The 20997-nt window shown below is 37.4% G+C and overlaps 2 protein-coding genes and 1 pseudogene across 2 annotated transcripts; 1 reads left to right on the top strand and 2 right to left on the bottom strand.

Moving 5' to 3' along the window:
- The first annotated feature begins 10066 nt into the window (after positions 1 to 10066).
- On the top strand, positions 10067 to 11927 carry LOC142527182 (uncharacterized). The gene is made up of 2 exons (XM_075631909.1): positions 10067 to 10276; positions 11111 to 11927. Exons 1-2 carry the CDS (start codon positions 10129 to 10131, stop codon positions 11746 to 11748), a joined length of 786 nt encoding a protein of 261 aa, XP_075488024.1. The 5' UTR covers positions 10067 to 10128; the 3' UTR covers positions 11749 to 11927.
- Positions 11928 to 12046: 119 nt separating this feature from the next.
- LOC142527181 (pentatricopeptide repeat-containing protein At2g20540) lies at positions 12047 to 14083 on the bottom strand. Its single transcript, XM_075631908.1, has one exon. It carries the CDS (start codon positions 13675 to 13677, stop codon positions 12049 to 12051), a length of 1629 nt encoding a protein of 542 aa, XP_075488023.1. The 5' UTR covers positions 13678 to 14083; the 3' UTR covers positions 12047 to 12048.
- Positions 14084 to 14542: 459 nt separating this feature from the next.
- LOC142527069 (uncharacterized) lies at positions 14543 to 19226 on the bottom strand (annotated as a pseudogene).
- Between the last annotated feature and the right edge of the window lie 1771 nt (positions 19227 to 20997).

Genomic DNA, 20997 nt, shown 5'->3' with positions numbered 1-20997 from the left:
TGGGCTGAGATTGGAGAGTGGTTTGTCAGTTATTATTAATTCTGATTATATATTCGGAATCTACGAAGTATAGGCTACACGTTGATATAAAGTTTTCGTAATTTGACGGATGTTGTAAAATAACCTATTATTTGAAGTTAATTAATTAGGGTGTATTTGATGGTAGTATTATGAATTAAATACATCAGAATATTAAATTGTTGAACAATACGAATTTATAATCGAGTTTTATATTTTGTTGAATTAATTGTTGTTGGGCTATTTGATGTTATATATTGAGGCTGTTATAACTGTGTTGATACGGTGACAATGATCTGATAATTATTGTTGAATTATTTAGATACATCACAAGCCTCAGGATCAAAGAAATAGCCAGATTGTATATATACTCGATTATCAGGTACGTGTTGACGTACGAGCATATGTTGTTATTGTTTAGTATTGATGAATACTATTGTGTTGAACGACGATAAATCACTGGATTTGGGTGATTTGGTATTATATTTGTTGTTGTTTATTATTGTTGATATTGTTGACTATCGTTGTTGGGAGATGTCTCGTTGATGTTGTCGTTGATGTTGTCACGTTGATGTTATTCGTTCAACGATATTGCTGTCGCCGGTGTTGGGGTGCGACGTATCGTTGATGTTGTTATTCGTTCGACGATATTGCTGTCGCCGGTGTTGGGGTGCGATGTATCGTCGATGTTGTTGTTCGTTCGACGATATTGCTGTCGCCGGTGTTGGGGTGCGACGTATCGTCGATGTTGTTGCATTGTGATGTTGTTGAGGTTGTTGTTGGCTGATTGTCCAGAAACGGCAAATGGGGTATTTCTATTATGATTTCAGTTATATTTTATGTTGTTAATATAACTGTTATGTATTACGATGATGATTGTTGTATATGCTCACCCTTTGAGGGCTGTTTCTGTTGGGCAGGTTACAGGACTATGCGTGAGACATGATAGTGGTGAAGGACTAGGTGTGTCTAGTCAAACAGTCCTGTAGTTGATAGTAGATAGAGACAGTATAGCTTATTGTCTTACTTGAGTTGTATGTGTGTATTTATTATACTGTTTCTGCTGCATTGACGTAGATAGTGTGGTGATTGCACTATTTTGTCGTATATGCATTATATTATTACGTCGTCGAAAATAAATTTTTTTATGACGTCATATGTTGTATGATTACGTGGCGAGGTTTGGGGCGCCACATTTGGTGGTATCAGAGCATATGTTAGATGTCTGGGATGGTTAGGAGTTGGGTTTGTGATGAGGGAGTTGGATGACGATATTATCTGCGTGTGTCTGTGAATTTGACTTTTTATTGATAATTTCTCGATATGATTGATTGTTCTTTAGTTGCGTGTACTTTCGTGCGAAAGGTGTGATGATGATTTCTGGATTTTAATTGTTAAATGTTATGATTAACAATTTGATTTCCAGTGATGGCAGCTAGAGAACAGGTACATCCACACGAGGAAACAGACGAGGTTGACAGTGGATTTGGACAGATAAATCCATTGCCACCTCCTCCTATGGGACAGGCACCTGCAGATCAGCCTTTATTGCCTGGTGAGTTGACTTTGGCACAGTTCAGCAGTTATCTTCCGCTGAGATTTGATAGTTCTGAGACTGGTGAGCGAGCCGAGGAGTGGATTGAGAGGATAGAGCAGATATTTGTGACCGCTCCGTGTGCTAGGTCTGCTTGGTTACGATTGGCTACATTTCAGCTTTCGAGGAATGTATTATAGTGGTGGCAGACGACTGAGGCCAGATTGAGAGCTCAGGGCCGTACTGTTGATTGGGATGTGTTTCGGTCTCGTTTTCTTGATAAATATTTTTCTATAGCAGCTAGACAAAAGAAAGAGAAAGAATTTGAGGATTTGAGACAGGGTATTATGTCTGTTGCTGAGTATGAGACTCGATATTCTGCATTGCTGAAATATGTGCCACATATTGCTACGAATGTTCATGCTAAGATGAGGCATTTCTTGAAAGGGTTGAAGTTAGAGTTATTTGATCGTGTGCAATCGAACAACCCAGTATCATTTGAGGATGCAGTGACGAGAGCTGAGATGGCTGAGTTGGTTATGCAGGAGTATGGGGCTCAGGGACGATTATCAGAGCCAACTAGGGAGTCATTGCGACCTCAGGGACAGTCTTTTAAATATCAGAAGGGTTCATCTTCTTCTTCAGCATCATCTGGGAAGCGTCGATTTGATTCACGACGTGTTGAGAGTCGTGGGGGCAGTTCTCAGTCTGTTCAGGGACAGAGAGGAGAGTCCAGAGCAGTGAGATGTTATCGTTGTGGGGGACCTCATCTGATCAGAGAGTGTACACAGACCGAGATCACCTGTTTTGAGTGTGGCGGTGTTGGTCATCCGGCGAGACAGTGTCCTAGTCGTGAGGGACAGCGAGAGCCTAGGAGTGCTAGAGGTAGATCCTCAGAGAGAGGAGGACGACAGCCTCAGCAGTTTACACCACGACCTTCTGGAGGACAGCCACGTATGCAGGGAGCTGGTCCGCCTCAGACACAGGTGTATGCTTTGACACGAGAGCAGGCAGAGGAGGCACGAGAGGAGATGATAGCGGGTAAGTGTTATTTATGTTCTTATCCTGCTTATATTCTTATTGATACAGGTGCCTCGCATACTTTTATATCGAAGAGGTTTGTGGTTGAGCATCATATGCGTTCGTCTCCATTGTCTATGCCTCTTTCTGTTTCGACACCTTCGGGAGTTGATATATCAGTTGTAGCTATGATATCAGATGGTATTATTTCTTATGAGGGCTATGAGCTGAGATCTGATATGATTATTCTAGAGATGACTGATTTTGATTGTATTATTGGAATTAATGTGCTGAGGAGATATTGTGCGACTGTTGATTGTTATCAGCGGGTAGTATATTTTTATACAGATGAGAAAGAGCGTTGGACATTTTATGGTAAAGGTTCTCGTCCCCGTGTTCCATTGGTATCTGCTATCCGGATGTCTCGGTTATTGGAGCATGGACATGAGGGTTATCTTATTTATGCTGTAGATGTGACAGAGAAGAAGAAGGATGTGGGAATAGAGGAGATACCTGTAGTTGCTGAGTTTGCCGATGTATTTCCTGATGAGATTCCAGGCTTCCCACCAGCCCGTGAGGTGGAGTTTGGGATCGAGTTGATGCCAGATACTTCCCCTATTTCTCGTACTCCTTACAGAATGGCACCAGCAGAGTTGAGAGAGTTGAAAACCCAGTTGCAGGACTTGCTGGACAAAGGATACATTCGCCCTAGTGTATCGCCTTGGGGTGCACCAGTCTTATTTGTGAGAAAGAAAGATGGAACTATGCGGCTTTGTATCGATTATCGACAGCTGAATAAGGTAATGATTAAGAATAAATATCCCCTCCCTCGTATTGATGATTTGTTTGATCAGTTACAGGGAACCTCAGTATATTCGAAGATTGATTTGAGGTCAGGATATCATCAGATACGAGTTAGAGAGGAGGATATTCAGAAGACAGCATTCAGGACCAGATATGGGCATTACGAGTTTTTAGTTATGCCGTTTGGGTTGACGAATGCTCCAGCTGTGTTCATGAGTTTGATGAATAGGGTATTTCAACCTTATCTCGATCGATTTGTTATTGTGTTTATTGATGATATATTGATATATTCCAAGAGTGAGGCTGAGCATGCAGGGCACTTGCGTTCAGTGTTACAGGTGTTGCGAGATAGACAGTTGTATGCCAAACTCAGTAAGTGTGAGTTTTGGTTGGATCGAGTGGTCTTCTTGGGTCATGTTATATCGAGAGATGGGATTTCTGTTGATCCAACGAAGGTCGAAGCCGTGTTACAGTGGTCTGCACCTACATCTGTACCTGAGATTCGTAGTTTCTTGGGTTTAGCAGGTTATTATCGTCGATTTATCGAGGGATTTTCAAAGATTGCTAGGCCTTTGACACAGTTGACTCAGAAAGGTGTGCGATTTCAGTGGTCTGAATCATGTGAGAGGAGTTTTCAGGAGTTGAAGCACCGACTGACGACTGCACCGGTGTTATCAATTCCTACAGAAAATGAGAGGTTTGTTGTTTATAATGATGCATCATTGCATGTTTTGGGATGTGTTCTGATGCAGGATCGACATGTTGTGCCATATGCCTCGAGACAACTAAAACCACACGAAACAAGGTACCCTGTGCATGACTTGGAGTTGGCAGCCATTATCTTTGCCTTGAAGATATGGCGACACTATTTATATGGTACCTCGTTTACGATTTATACTGATCATAAGAGCTTGAGATTTTTGTTTACCCAGACAGAGTTGAATATGAGACAGAGACGATGGTTAGATTTGCTGAAGGATTATGATTGTGAGATTGAATATCATCCTGGTCGAGCCAATCTTACAGCTGATGCATTGAGCCGTAAAGTGAGTTGTACTGTAGAGGATGTGAGTCGTTTATCAGCTATGATTATGTCTTGTTGTTCCTTGGGATATGATTTTGATATCTCAACGACTCCTATCCAGGTATCTACCTTATTAGCTGAACCTGATATATATGGTTGTATTCGTGATGCACAGATGACAGATGAGAGAGTTCAGCGGTGGAAGGAGTTGGTTTCTCGGAAACAAGATACTTGTTTTAGAGTGGCTGATGATGGCAATTTGAGGATGAAGAATAGATGGGTAGTTCCTGATGCATCTGAGTTGCGCCAGGGTCTGTTGCGGCGTGCACATTGTAGTCGATATTCTATCCACCCTGGTGGCAAGAAGATGTATAAGGATCTACGCTCTCAGTTTTGGTGGAAGGGAATGAAACGTGATGTGATTGATTTTGTACGTCGATGTCTTAATTGTCAACAGATCAAAGCTGAGAGGAGAAGGCCGGGAGGTGAATTGAGGAGTTTAGAAGTGCCGACTTGGAAATGGGAGCACATATCGATGGATTTTGTGACTCATTTGCCAAGAAGCACTGGAATTATTGATGCTATTTGGGTGATTGTTGATCGATTGACGAAAGTTGCACATTTTATACCCTATAGCATGAGTAGTACGTACTTGACGATGGCACAGTTGTATATACGAGAGATTGTACGGTTGCATGGGATTCCAGTGTCTATTATTTCTGATAGAGATCCTCGATTTACTTCTCATTTTTGGGAAGGATTGCAGACTGCGATGGGGACAGAGTTGAGATTGAGTACGGCTTATCATCCACAGACAGATGGTCAGACTGAGCGTACTATTCAGACGCTGGAGGATATATTGCGTGCTTACGTCATGGATTTTAAATCTGTTTGGCAGTCATCTATTCCATTGGTAGAGTTTGCGTATAACAATAGTTATCAGAGTAGTATTCAGATGGCTCCATTTGAGGCATTGTACGGGAGACGTTGTAGATCTCCGTTATACTGGGATGATGTTGATCATGCTGCTGTTACCGGTCCTGATATGATTCATGAGATGGAACAGAAAGTAAAGTTGATACAGCAACGAATGAAAGCAGCTCAAGATAGACAGGCCGCCTATGCCAATAAAAGACGAAGACCTTTAGAGTTTCAGCAGGGCGATCGAGTATTTTTGAAAGTTTCTCCTTTTCGTGGCACAGTGCGATTTGGCATGAAAGGAAAGTTGGCACCGAGGTATGTTGGCCCGTATGAGATATTGCAGCGGATAGGCACTTTGGCTTACCGATTGGCTCTACCTCCATCTTTATCTGGTATTCATGATGTGTTTCATGTATCGATGTTGCGGAAGTATGAGCCGGATCCTTCATATGTGTTGGATATTTCTGAGGTTCAGTTAGATCCTGACGTGTCTTATGTTGAGAGACCAGTTTGTATTTTGGATCGATCTGAACGAAAGCTTCGTAGTAAGCTTATACCGATGGTGAAGGTTCAGTGGGAACATAGAGGTGTCGAAGAGGCCACTTGGGAGACAGAGCGGCATATGAGGGAGCTCTACCCCTACTTATTCTGATGGTATGACGTATCTTTATTTATGCATGTTATTACTGTTGTTGATTAATTTCGGGGTCGAAATTCATTTAAGGGGGGTAGAAATGTAATGCCTGAAGTAATATCACAAGTTGTTGATTTAGTAATATGAGATTACTAAATAATTAATGATTTTTAAAGAATGAAATATGACATATGTTGGTCATATGAAGTCCAAATTATTTGAAATTTGGATATAACGTAGAAAACTCAAAGATGTAGAAGTTGCATGTTTTGAGTTTTGAAAAATTTGATCGTTTGACTGGTCCAAAATGAAATACCGGTGTTAAAATGTTAAATATTATATATTATATTATATTATATTATTTTATATTATTTTATTAATATAATATAATATAATATTTAAAAAAAAAAGGAAAATTGAAAACTTGAGGCAGAAGCAACAGAAAGCGAGGCTCAGAGAGAAGAAAAAAAATAGTATACAGTTTTAAATTTTATTTTCGATCGTGCGACTTATCGGTTTATCCAATTGATGAATCGACTTCAGTTCTGGAATCGTTGACACGAGGTCTTCGATTTGAGGTATAAATTTTATAGTTTTGGTGATGTTTGAAATTCGTAGATTTCTGGAATAAATCTGATAAATTGTTAAATCATACTGAAATTGAAGATTGTTGAATAGTGTATGATTTTAACGAAGTAGAGAAGATTATAGTGGTGTTATTTTGAATTATTCCTAATTTATTATAATTAGGGATTTTTAATCGTTGGGCTGAGATTGGAGAGTGGTTTGTCAGTTATTATTAATTCTGATTATATATTCGGAATCTACGAAGTATAGGCTACACGTTGATATAAAGTTTTCGTAATTTGACGGATGTTGTAAAATAACCTATTATTTGAAGTTAATTAATTAGGGTGTATTTGATGGTAGTATTATGAATTAAATACATCAGAATATTAAATTGTTGAACAATACGAATTTATAATCGAGTTTTATATTTTGTTGAATTAATTGTTGTTGGGCTATTTGATGTTATATATTGAGGCTGTTATAACTGTGTTGATACGGTGACAATGATCTGATAATTATTGTTGAATTATTTAGATACATCACAAGCCTCAGGATCAAAGAAATAGCCAGATTGTATATATACTCGATTATCAGGTACGTGTTGACGTACGAGCATATGTTGTTATTGTTTAGTATTGATGAATACTATTGTGTTGAACGACGATAAATCACTGGATTTGGGTGATTTGGTATTATATTTGTTGTTGTTTATTATTGTTGATATTGTTGACTATCGTTGTTGGGAGACGTCTCGTTGATGTTGTCGTTGATGTTGTCACGTTGATGTTGTTCGTTCAACGATATTGCTGTCGCCGGTGTTGGGGTGCGACGTATCGTTGATGTTGTTATTCGTTCGACGATATTGCTGTCGCCGGTGTTGGGCTGCGACGTATCGTCGATGTTGTTGTTCGTTCGACAATATTGCTGTCGCCGGTGTTGGGGTGCGACGTATCGTCGATGTTGTTGCATTGTGATGTTGTTGAGGTTGTTGTTGGCTAATTGTCCAGAAACGGCAAAGGGGGTATTTATATTATGATTTTAGTTATATTTTATGTTGTTAATATAACTGTTATGTATTACGATGATGATTGTTGTATATGCTCACCCTTTGAGGGCTGTTTCTGTTGGGGCAGGTTACAGGACTATGCGTGAGACATGATAGTGGTGAAGGACTAGGTGTGTCTAGTCAAACAGTCCTGTAGTTGATAGTAGATAGAGACAGTATAGCTTATTGTCTTACTTGAGTTGTATGTGTGTATTTATTATACTGTTTCTGCTGCATTGGCATAGATAGTGTGGTGATTGCACTATTTTGTCGTATATGCATTATATTATTACGTCGTCGAAAATAAATTTTTTTATGACGTCATATGTTGTATGATTATGTGGCGAGGTTTGGGGCGCCACATCAGGAGTGATAGCCTCCTCCCACTCGTGAAGAAGCTGAAGTCCTTGCAGCTCCTCCCAGTAATGGAAGATCTTTTGGAAGACTTCATCTTCCAATTCAGATTTTCTTTTCTCAAAAGCCGCTTGCATAAACTCTGCTGCCATGTCGGGAGATTTCGAACCACTGGAACCCGCCATTGCACTTCTTGAGGACTGAATTGATGGAATGTTGGAGAATAGGTAAGCAGGTTACTGTATATATATATAGGAAGGAATCAGTCTCCATCGTCGATCCGAACCCAATATAGGAAATTGAACAGGCAGATGAAAAGACGTGTATGGGTATCGAGGAAACATGTTCATTATTACCTCGGAATACGAACAATTTTCGACGGTGTCACTGTTAACGCATGCAGCATAATGACATTCATTGGATTTCCCGAGAATACTAAACAATGAATGTACAAAACCTGAGAGATATGGAAGCCTGACACCTCATCACTTCTGCAGGATATTTAGAGACCCAAGGCTCTTATTCACTCTGGGATATGTTTTGGAGTAAAACATGCATGACTGATCGGGACAGTGAGTCAAGCTCTAGCCCGACTATTTTTAGGATGTGTGGTGATACCCCTGTAAGGGTCCGGGATAATGGTGATCCATTTCCGGGTTAATGATAACCCGGGTTATCGGTTGAATAGCCCGGATCAGAAGACAGCTGCCCGGACACTTCTTCTCCACCCGGTTTCTCATACAGGTACCCAGGTAACCAACTACCCAGGCCACCTCGAGAATTGCACCACACTCGAGTGTGATCGATACAGGCAGCCTAATCCGTCAGAACCACTTGGGCTTGGAGTGTCCTAGAAGTCATCAGAAGCTACAAGTATGGGCAGCCGACTTGCCATACTTAGTAGGTGGCACAAGAATCGAGGTACCTACCCCATTTTCTACTATAAATAGCAGTTATTAGTGTCATTTAAACATTGGGAAATCTTTGAACTAAAAGCACTTACATATTTCCCTTCAAATATTGCTTGTGTTCATAAAAAAGCCTGCTGACTTAAGCATCGGAGTGGCCACGCCGGACATCCCTCCGGCGCCCATTCACGAGTTACTTTCTTGTTTACAGGTGTTGATCCAAGCCATTATCTTCACTCAAATTCCCAAACATTATAAATTATTGATTTGGTCCGTTGAAGCTCCGTACCCGGCTCACCTATTTTAACGAGATCACATCAATATATATTTATATATATTTATTAAGCTAAGTTTTTTCTTAAAATAGTAAGTTCTTACCAAAATGACAATTTAAAAAAAAGATATATCATAAAACAATAAATGATTGAAAATATTTAATTTTATGTAATTTTTATTGATATTTCTTTATAAATATTTCTCAATTTTCTTTTTAAAAATTCAAATGTGAATCGAAGACATTTGAAAATATAAACTTTAATTGTTGTTTGTATTGATTATATCACTTCGTTCGAATTTGAATTTAATTCATTTTATATCCATTCAAATGTAATTTATGAATTAAATGTTTTTTTTATTTTCTTTATTCAAATTAAAACTGAATTTCATTGAAACTATAAACTAATTTTAAATTTTTGCATGTACTATATCAATTCATTTAATTTGGAATATGGTTTTGTGTTATTATGATATGTTTAGTTGTTATTATAATCTGTATAAATAATTATGTCTGCTTTTTGCATCACGTTCAGATGATCAATTTTCAATAAATAAAAAAACGAGTGAAATGTTCAGTATCACCCGTGAGATAAATCATTCAAAAATATATTTGGCACTTAAACTCTGATTAATTCGTTGATACTATCTATCGCATAAGAAATAAATATGTAATTAAATGTGAATTATTTTCAATGTATACTCTTTTTAATTAGTTGCAGCACCATCAATTTCTTTCACATTTTATTAAAACATTGTATATTATTTGTACGTATAATCTCTCATTAATTTTTATATTTATTATATATTTTTTTAATTGAATATAGATCAATTAATTAAAAAAATATACAAACAACACTAGAATATATATTAAATTTTTTTATGTTAAATAATGTTTTGGATCGACTTATGATATGTTGAAAGACTACTCTAATGTTACGTTATATAAGTGTAAAGAAAAAGTATAGATCCAATGCATTAATTAATCCACCGAATAATTTGATTAATCAAACGAGGGGATCTATGGATACGGTGAGCAGCAGAGAAGCGCGGCGACGTCGTCTCTCCGATAGAGGATCCGAACGCTTGGCTCTCATCACCGGCCGTGTCCAATCCCTATCTCCTGACCCCGATCTATCACCTGCTTCTGCCATCCGTTCCACGCCCTTTGGTAACACCTCAATTTATATTTATATTGTTCAAATGTATATTCGTGATTGATTTCAGCTGGACTATGTTTAAGATTGGATTGAAATTGTAAGGTTTCTTTCTGGGTTTAGCTTTTTTAGCTGGTTTTGTTTGAAGAAGGTATTTTTCTTGATTGCATAACTGGTGTTGATAAACTCTCATGCTTAGCAGAAAATGCAACGTTTATGATATGTATATCTGCTTCCTTTGTTTGATTTCCTTTCCAATCTTTGTTAAAAGTTGTAATAAGAAAAGATTTATCTTTCTAGGTAGCCTAGCCCGGAAACGCATGGTTACGCAGTTTCCATCACGGTTGGTTTTTGAAAGATGTGCATCTAAATGGAATACTAGCTGTGGACACGCAAAGCGTTTAAAATAATAGCACATTAATATTATGAAATTTATGCTTGCGATAAATATTTATTTTCAAAACATTTAGTTTAGTTAAGTTGTTTTACAAAATCATCAAGACATGATTGAAATTGATAGTTGATTGTAACAAAATAAGGGATATTTATGGGAAAAGATTTTTTAAACATGAAGGTTTTTGTATGTTTCCAGCTAATTTCTCATAATAGTTGAAATTGATTTGGAGAGTGATGTTGAATAGTCTTAAATTGGTGGAAAATTTTAAGTTTTTGGGATTTAGTATGGATGGTTTAACTTTAATATAATAATAGATATATAGTTTATCAATCATGTGGGGTTGACGTAATTCACGCTGAAAATCACCACAGCAACTGCTTATTTCATGGTTTTCTGTTTCCTTGTAGTCACCATATTGTGTCGCGAGTTGGTCATTGCATTGATATTGCAGATTCTTCGGAGCGTGAAGATCCATCTCTTCTGAATCGCGACTCTGTTAGAGAACTCAGTCAGCGTGACAATTGTGTTCCAGAAGCGGAGCCTTTACTGCGCAATGGTGACAAAGGAAAAAGTGTTGCCTCTACTTCCACGACTTTACTTGGCCAGGAGGAACCAGTTTTTCAAGCCCCGCCATCTGTTCAAAATCCTGCAAAGACACATCAACACGAACATCATAGCCATCATAACCCATTAACAACTGGTGAAATAATTTCTGCTATATCAGCTTCTGAGAATGTTCGAATTCGTTGTGCTGTAGCAGCTGCACTCTTAGTAATCCTCTCGTATATAGGATTCCCCATATTGGGCTGGGGTGTAATTAGGGGAACCATATTTTTCAGACCACTTTATCTGCTTTTGTTAACAAACATGTCAATTGTGATTGCACGGATTTTGTCTGAAAAAGATGGAGCCGATGCGAGAGCGAGACAGATGAATAAAGTTACTTCTTCTGGAGAAAACGGTTTGGCTGATCAACTGGGGAGAGCTCTTGAGTCAGGGTTATTGTTGCAGAATATTTTTGGAGCACTGCTCATGGACTTCAGCATCTATGTCGTGGTGCTCGTATGTGGCCTTTCCTTGATGCGGTGACTGGGCTCGTGATACTTTTGTTTGGACTGATGAAAAAGTTATATGATTTCTGTCTAGATTGGCATTCATCTTTACGATCTTTTCCAGTAATAGATGTTTTTTTAATTTTTCTGGTTACATTTAATTCAATTCTTGTTGCATTTGCATATTAAGTGAATAATGTGAAGTCATTATACAGATTTATTGGCCAATGCTAGAAAGCAATCTGCTCAAAATCTTTCTAAAGTGCATATTCTTTCAATGCATCAATCGTATCCTAGAGGTATCATAGAGTTCTTAATAGTACATACATTTTGACGTTTAATAGTGGTAACAGAATACAGTTTTAATCCAGTCTTCCGCTCTGTTCTGATGCAAAGCCAACAAATCGAGTATCTGGCAGATATCTTTTAGGAATGGCTTTGATTCGTCCCCTGATACAAATTCTTGAACTGTGCTATTTATCTCAATTAGACTGCAACCTGGCGTCTTTTTCATGCTCTTACTTCTGATGAATTTTCTCATTCTTGAAACTCCATCCCACTTCCCAAGATCTGCATATATATTAGCGAGCAAGACGAGGTTTCCTGTGTCGTGTGGTTCAAGTTCGAGGAGATTCTCCACGGCTATGACTGCAATCTCAAGATTGCGATGAGTTCTGCAAGAACTTAACAAAGAACCCCATATTGCTGAATCTGGCTTCATTCTCATGCTATATATAACTTTTAGAGCTCGATCAAGATTCCCTGTTCGTCCAAGAAGATCAACCAAACAACCGTAATGCTCAATTCCAGGCTCTATACGATAGTTGTTTCTCATTGTGTCGAAGTATTTCAACCCCTCATCCACCAAACCAGCGTGCCCACAAGCAGACAAAATACTGACGAATGTGATCTCGTTTGGTTCAACCTTTTCTCCCTGCATCTTTAAGAACAATTCAATTGCTTCATGAGCTTTCCCATGTTGAGCTAGCCCTGCAATCATACTGCTCCAAGAAATAACATCCCTTCTCTGCATCTCGCTAAACAACTGCCAAGCTTGGTTCACACTACCACATTTCGAGTACATTTCAATCAACGCATTACTCACACACGTCTTTTTCAAGGATCCATTTTTCTTGGCATAAAAATGAATCCATTTCCCAAGTTCTAGAGCTCCCAATTGAGCGCAAGCCGGCAAAACAGCAACCAAACTGATCCAATCAGGCTGCACACCCTCTTCCTGCATTCTTCTGAAGACATCGAGTGCTTCACTATATCCACGGATTTTCGTGTACCCTGATATCATTCCGGTCCAAGAAACAATATTCTTATTTGGCATGTCTTCAAATAACAATCTAGCTTTTCTTACCTGACCCAACTTCATGTACCCAAAAACAAGACTATTCCAAGAAATAACATCTCTTTCACTCATTTCATCAAACAATTTGTGGGCATCGCTTATTTCATCACACTTCACATACAAATCCAACAATGAATTCTCTGCCACATTATTACAACTCAACCCAAATTTATAAACATGCCCATGTATTTGTTTACCTAAGCAAACATCAAGAAGCCCTCCACATGACCTAATAATAAAAGGGTATGTAAATCTATCAGGAAAAACAGCATCTTCAACTCGATCAAATGAATGTCTCAGCATTTGCTTATAGACACTAATGGTCAATATATACATATGGTGGTGTGTGTATGCTCTAATCATGGCATTGTACAAGTAAACATTTGGTTCAAGAACCTGTTTAAATAGCAAACCTGCATGCCCAATCTCGCCATTTTCATCACAAATTTCTAGCATTCTTGTCACTAAGATATTGCTTTGCATCAAGGAGAATTTCTCCATTTGAGCATGTAATCTCTTCAAGCATCTCATGCTATTGCATTTTCTTAAAATGGGCATGAACATATATTCCAAGCCTCTCACTGTCAAAACTCCTACTTCTGCCGCCATTGACACTCCTGATACCAAATTTGATATTAGAGCTCAAACGGCCAAAAAGTTGGTTTTCTTGACTTAAAATGACACCTTTGAAATTCGGTCGTGGTTACAAATCTGTACTGGTGGCTGGGGTGGGCTGCAATTCATATACCATCGCCACCATCGGACGCTCCAACTGGAACATGATGGTAATTCTGATTCGAGTACGAAAACCATTACAGGAACGTGCTTGCATCCACCATTGGACGCTCATAAGTTATTTCTTTCATGATTTTGACGATCACTAGCCATATTTAATTCACGACACAAACCTCGTAAAAACCAATTTCAAGGAGTTGGATAGGGTATACTCTTCAGTTTTAAATTCGAAAAGATCGATGCATTAAAGAGTATCAACCAAATTTAGAGAAGTGCCTAAAACTGGTTCAATCATGCATATAATTGAATATCAATTCTCTGTACTTGTCACACTCGAGTCAAGCTCTCATCAATGCTTAGTCAGCTTGTTATTTAACAAAATTTTAAGCCAAATTATCAAATATGGAACGATCTAGCTCAGGAGCCGATCAGGTCTTTTGTTGTTTGAAGAAACCCTCCACTTCAATTAATATTTTACCAAGAGAGTAAGTTTTTTGTGAGACGATCTCGTGAGACGGTCTCCCGAATTTTTATCTATGAGACGGGTCAATCATACCGATATTCATAATAAAAAGTAATACTCTTAGCATAAAAAGTAATACTTTTTCATTGATGGCATCTCACAAAACACGACTCGTGAGACCGTCTCACACAAATTTTTGTCCTAACCAAAAAAAGCACACGTGAGATAAGAAATAAAGTGTTTCACTAAGATTATAATTTAGTCGGTGGCATAAAATAATAACTCAAAGTTTGTTGATAACACAATATCGTATTGACGAGGTTTCTCGATATGGCTTCTCTTTGATGCAAGATCAGTCGTTTTTTTCTGTCATCATCTAATTTCAATACAACAGATGAGCAATCTTCTTATATTTTTCTTGAATCCACAAAGGCGCGATTTTTTAAAAGAATATGGAAGCTTTTCCTCGTTCACTGAAGTCTTCTTCAAGTTCTTGGAGGGACTTGTTGGTTGATGCTATGTCCTTGTTAGATGTCATCTTTTCAGCTACCATCTATATTTTTGTAGCTCCTTATTTCTGCTTGTCTATCTTTTTCGAGCTTTTCCAACTCTTCGTGTCGTTTCTACAAAAACATCTCCTTACGACGTTGTAGAGATTGAATTTATTTTTACTTTTTGAAAATAATGCATTATTTAACTACAACCGAAATCGGGAAAACCATAAAATTCCATCAACTAACCTGACGATCAGAATCAAACACGGAAAACCAAAGTGCCCATAAAAAATTGAGAATATTAGCAGAACTTCCTGACAAGAAAGCTGATAAACTCGATACAAACGGTTCTCAAAGAAGATACACCTGAACAAGAACTCGCATATCACATATGGATAGTATTGATAGCACATGCCATAGCTACTTTCAAAGGAAACTAAACACCACAGACTGAACACAAAGTCCACATCAAATAGCTCACCAGTTGTTACTTTAAAAGGCTCTAGGTTAATTGATATCATAGATACATAAATAGAAATAACTTACTTTGTCTCTAAGAAGTTGTTTCCTCTCCGATCTTTCATCAGCATCAACCGCCTCTCGTTCAGCTGAAAACATGTAAACATACAAGCCTGATAAGTAAATAACACCCAATTGAAAAGACATGTATGTTGGTCCCGCGTGCAGCAACTCGAGATAATAAATATGAAAATAAAGAATGAATTGGACAAAGTGATTTACGTGAAAAACCCTTAAAAATTATTAGGGTAAAAACTACAGGTAAGATGAAAAGAATTCTATTATAATATTTTATGGTGTACAACCGACTCACTATGTTTCCAAAGAGAACACACATTCTCTTAATACAGGAGAACAAACACTTCACATAGAACTAAGCACTCAAATGCTATAAGGTGATAGCAAACTCGAAGAAAGAATGATTTCAGAATAAAAGGAGGAGGCTCTATTTATAGAGCTCCCCACAAGTGTGAAACCGCGTGTAGGAAATTCCTTCCATTTGCAAAGCCTGCAAAATACGACCCTGACCTTTTCTCCCAATTATTTCATACTTGTCTACACAATTTTCCAATTTTCAGACCCCATCGTTATTTTGCCGACATTTCTCTCACTTGAAGATTTGATTGAGAATCAAACACATCTCCATACATTCTTTTAATCTTGTCATTACCTGCTGCTTACGTTTCTGCTAGGCCACTTGAACATCTACACCATTCAAACTTTTCAATATTCACTGACTTGGTCAGAACATCAGCTATGTTATCTTTTGTATGAATTTTCAACATATCAACACTTCTTTCTTCTACTACTTCCCATACAAAGTGAAATAGGACTCCAATGTGTTTCGTCCTGGAATGAAAGGCTGGATTTCTTGCGATGTGCAAGGCACTCTGACTGTCACAAAACAAAGAAATATTCTGTTGTATGTGCCTGATTTCCTCCAATAACATTTTAATCCATACTTCCTCCTTGCGAGCTTGAGTAGTTGTCATATATTCTATCTCTATTGTATATAACGCCACAACTGTTTACAATTTTGAAACTCAGCTTACTGCTCCCCCTGCAAATGTAAACACATAATCAGTAGTAGATTTCCTCTTATCAGGATCTCCTGCATAATCTGAATCAACATAGCCACTGAGTGTGAAATCTGATCTTCCAAAACATAATGCACTATTTGAGGTATCCTTAATATATCTAAGGATCCTCTTAACCGTGCTCCAATTCTCTCGTCCAAGATTCGTCATGTACCGACTAACTGCTCCCACTGCTTGAGCAATGTCCGATCTTGTACAGATCATAGCGAATATCAAACTTCCCATTGCTGATGCATATGGTACTCGAGACATCTCCATACTCCCTGCTTCACTGCTGGGACACATCTCGGAGGATAACTTGAAGTTAACAGGAAGAGAGATCGAGATTGGCTTACTATCTTGTATGTTGAAGCGTTGCAAGACTTTCTTCAAATAATTTTTTTGAAAAATCCAAATCTTTCTGTTACCTTTGTCTCGGTGAACTTGCATCCCTAGAATCTTGTTTGCTGGTCTCAAGTCTTTCATATCAAATTCCCTAGCCAACTGTGCCTTCAACTGCTACCAACATGTCTTCCATATACAACAGTAAAATGATATAATCATCACCAGACCTCTTGAAATACGTACAAGGGTATGTACTCAGTATGTTGTATCCAAGGCTCATAATATAGTAATCAAATCTCTTGTACCAACACATCGGCGCCTGTTTGAGACCGTACAGATATTTGTTCAACCTGCAAACCAAGTTCTATTTGCCAGAGTAAAAAGATCCAAGTTTTATTCTTGTCTAATGATTCCAAATCTTCATGCATTGCTATCGTCTAGAAGGATACATCCGAGCTTTGAGTAGATTCGTGGAAACTCGATGGCTCACCATCATCTGATAATAGACAATATGCAATATTGCTTTCAGTGACATAATCTGAAAGCCAATCTGGTGGTCTTCTGTCTCGAGTTGACTGCCTCACATTTGAAACCTCAGACTCAATATGTTCATGTTTTTCGTGACCTTCGTCTGTTTTATTTTCCACTTGAAATATAGCAGTTTCTGAATTCAGTGTATCTTTGCCTCCCTTTACTTTATCTTCCTCGAAGATAACATATCTGCTGATGACAAACTTGTGGACATTAGGATCGCACAAGCGAAACCCCTTAACTCCATCACCATATCCCAAGAAGATACATTTTCTGGATTTCGAATACAACTTTGATCTTTCTTGCTCATTGTATAGAACGTACACAAGACTTCTAAATGTATGCAAATGAGAATAATATGTCGGCTTCCCGATCCACATCTCCATCAGAGTTTTCAGATCAATCGCCACCGAAGGAGAACGATTGATAATATAACAAGCGGTTTTGACTGCTTCCGCCCAAAATGACTTGTCTAAACCCTCAGTCCTCAACATGCCTTTTGTTCTGTCCAACAACGTCATGTTCATCCGCTCTGCCATTCCATTATGTTGAGGTGTGTAAGCGGTCGTAAACTGTCTTTTGATGCCTTCATGTTGACAATATCGTTGAATTTTAGAAAGCCCATAAGAATATTGTTGGTTATGTTGATGATAAGTTGATCATATGAATCTGGTAGACTTTGAAGTAGAAGCTCCACACGTTCATTTTCTTCTATTTTATGTCCCATAGAAGTGAGTTGAGCAAATATAATATTTAGTGTGTTGATGTGGTCGGTCATCGATGAGGATTCCGTCATCCGAAGAGTATAAAACATTTTTTCTTAGGAAAATCATGTTGTGTAGCGACTTGACCTCAAACATCTTTGTCTGAGTATTCCAAATAACTTTTGCTGTTTTTATCTCAGAGATACTTGACAATACTTCGTCTGCTATGGCCAAGTGTAGATTGAAAACAACATTATCATTAATCTCATTTCACTTTCCATCATCCGTGATTTCCACCGGTATATCTCCGATAGCCGCCAATCAATTCTCCTTTCTTAAAACTGCTTGTATCATTATTTTCACAACATAAAATTGATTACATTGAACTTTGTTATCTCGTACATGTCCGTCATTATGTCAACAACAATTTAGTAGACTGGACAAAATAATCCAGCCTTAATAAAAAATCTCAAAAAAATCTTTTCTGATGTGGACGATCAGTATAGGCTGCAACCAAACAGCATACTTAGAATTTTAAAAAAATTTAAACCAAGGGTCTGATACCTCTTTTTGGTCCCACGTGCAACTTGAGATAATAAATATGAAAATAAATAATAAATTGGACAAAGAAATTTACGTGAAAACCCCTCAAAATTATTAGGGTAAAAACCACGGGTAAGGTGAAATTTTTTTACTATAATTATGGTGTACAACCCACTCATTGTGTTTCCAAAGAGAACACACAATCTCTTAATACATCAGAACAAATACCTTATGAATATTATAAAACTGAACACTCAAATAAAAATGTATTGAGTTGAGAGAAGAATTTGAAAATGGGATGATAAGAATGAGGGGAACGAGCTCTATTGTGGCTGTCATAAATAAGACAGCCACAACCTACTATCTTTAAACCTCTATCAACATTCTTAATTGCATCTTCCAACATCTGCATTTATTGGCCGACAAGGCCTGACTTGCACAAAAACAAATAATAATAATAACATAAATAAAAAGAGAAAAACAAGAAATATAATGTGTTGCTCTCAATCAGATGGATGTATGACAAGGAGATACAATCACCTTTTAAATCAGGCGTTCTTTCCACCTTTGTCCTGTTTAACCTGTTCACAGTCTCATTTATTCGCTTCTCCACTCTGGCGGTATGAACCTAAGCAAAAAAGTGACTAAGGTGAGATCAATGAAGAATGATAAAACTTACCATTTTAGTATTTGGGGCTCGTTTGTTTAGAACCACCTTACCCCGCCATTTCAGGGAAGTTTTTTGCATCTAGTCTTTATTTCGGCTTACACCAAAGATAATGTAAATTTTAATGTGTATGAGGGTTGTCTCTCTTTTGAAAAAAAAAATTATACTTACAATTTCCAAATTTGTCGACCAACATAATTTTTTTAATACATGAGTGTAAGAAACCCCGATTTGTTAATTGAGATTTGGATTACAAGAAAATTTAAATTTTGTCTAGGATTGAAAGGAAGATATCATAATTGAAAATCGTAGAAACGAGACATTAACTGGTTTGTATCAAGACTTTGAAACAAGTTACATGCACTTAGATCAATGTATTTGAATCAATTGTGAATTACGGAAAGATATACACCATAAGCGAGAGATGTGAGCTTGTCTGAATTTATGAGAGAGGTTTGAAACAGTCTAGAACTTGCCTAATTACTCGTCAAGGCAAAAATACAGATGGTGATGGCTTAAGAATGAGTTAGGCGATCGTTAGACCGTTTGAGCTTTTCGAGCCAACCAAATACATAATTTTTTTCCTTAAAGCCCCATTTGAGCCTAATTTAAAATCGAGTGAAGTGGGACAAATGCACACAAATTAACCATCACTCATCATTTCTTCGAAATTCTACATTAACTACCTTAGTTTACTAGCTCATACACTATTCATGTCTAATTTTTAGAAAAATAACTTATAATCTAAAAAAAAAACTCCAACGTTTGAAGATAAAATCTCTAAGGAAGATGGAGTTTGTGATAAAAGAAGAAAAATGGTGGGATATGTACATAATTGTTGAAATAAATAAATAAATAAATTTTTAGGATGTTGATCGAGAAGGGAGAAAAGAATTTTGAGGGAAGTTCAAATATGGAAAGAATGATGAAATTCAATAAAAAAAAAAGAGATTTGGAGATGATAATACACTTTATTGAATAATTATGTAGTTTTCTCATTTTTTTAGTTCTTTAACTTTAATTGTAGTAATGAGCCGTAGCCTAACATTATAAATATAAAGATCTATTGACAGAGCCAAAATCGTCCAACATTTAGTGGAGAAGGATACGAATGCAAGCCTATAGAACGTACATGAGAGATTGAGTGAAATAGATATGAACGATATACTTGAGAGCAACCTTGAACTGAAATACAATTGAGAAACACACAACACATGTTTTGAGTTTTTGTTCGTGGACTTGGGCTAGATTGTGTCATGTGTTGAGATGAGATTTGAATAAATTTTTCTGAATTTTGCTCAAGGAATGATCAAAAGCTGAAGTTTGAAAAGTTTGATAAACACAAAAAATATTGTCGTTTTGAACTTCATATTTCATCGTTTTTGTATTTATTTGGCGTTTTTGCATCCTAATTGTTCGATTAGTTCATTGAATTACTTTTTGTCGTGTAGCGTTGACGAAAATACGAAAAAATGACAATAATTGATAGAAAAGTCAACAAATAGATGTCACATAATTGAAACCCCGAGAAAAGCCCGAAAAGTTGGAGAAATGATCAAAGAAGAACCCACGTGGACATGCATTGGCTTGGGAATGTAGAAATTGCATGTGGAATTCACTGTCCAACCCACTCGAGCACCCATGTCCCCCTCGTTGGTCATTCAACATGCGAGCAAAATATGAAAAAAAAAAAAATCATATTTTTGGATTCTATCATTTTCAAACTCGATTTTCTTCCTTCCAAATAGATTATGACTTAATATCCTACATTTTTTGGAGGATTTTTGTGGGGAATATAAATAGAAAAACCCAAGAACGTGGAGACTTTTAATGTTGACGGCTAGAGCAAAAG

This window comes from Primulina tabacum, chromosome 15, assembly GCF_025594145.1.
Source record: "Primulina tabacum isolate GXHZ01 chromosome 15, ASM2559414v2, whole genome shotgun sequence".
NCBI classification, from domain to species: domain Eukaryota; kingdom Viridiplantae; phylum Streptophyta; class Magnoliopsida; order Lamiales; family Gesneriaceae; genus Primulina; species Primulina tabacum.
The sequence above is the reverse complement of the archived record's forward strand: the minus strand, read 5'-3'. Positions and strand labels throughout refer to the sequence as shown.

Bases quoted from the DNA above. Each gene is read 5' to 3' on its own strand.
- LOC142527182 (XM_075631909.1), top strand. From the start codon at position 10,129: ATGGATACGGTGAGCAGCAGAGAAGCGCGGCGACGTCGTCTCTCCGAT. The intron at 10,277-11,110 runs GTAACACCTCAA...TTGATATTGCAG, and splicing joins CATCCGTTCCACGCCCTTTG to ATTCTTCGGAGCGTGAAGAT.
- LOC142527181 (XM_075631908.1), bottom strand. From the start codon at position 13,677: ATGGCGGCAGAAGTAGGAGTTTTGACAGTGAGAGGCTTGGAATATATG.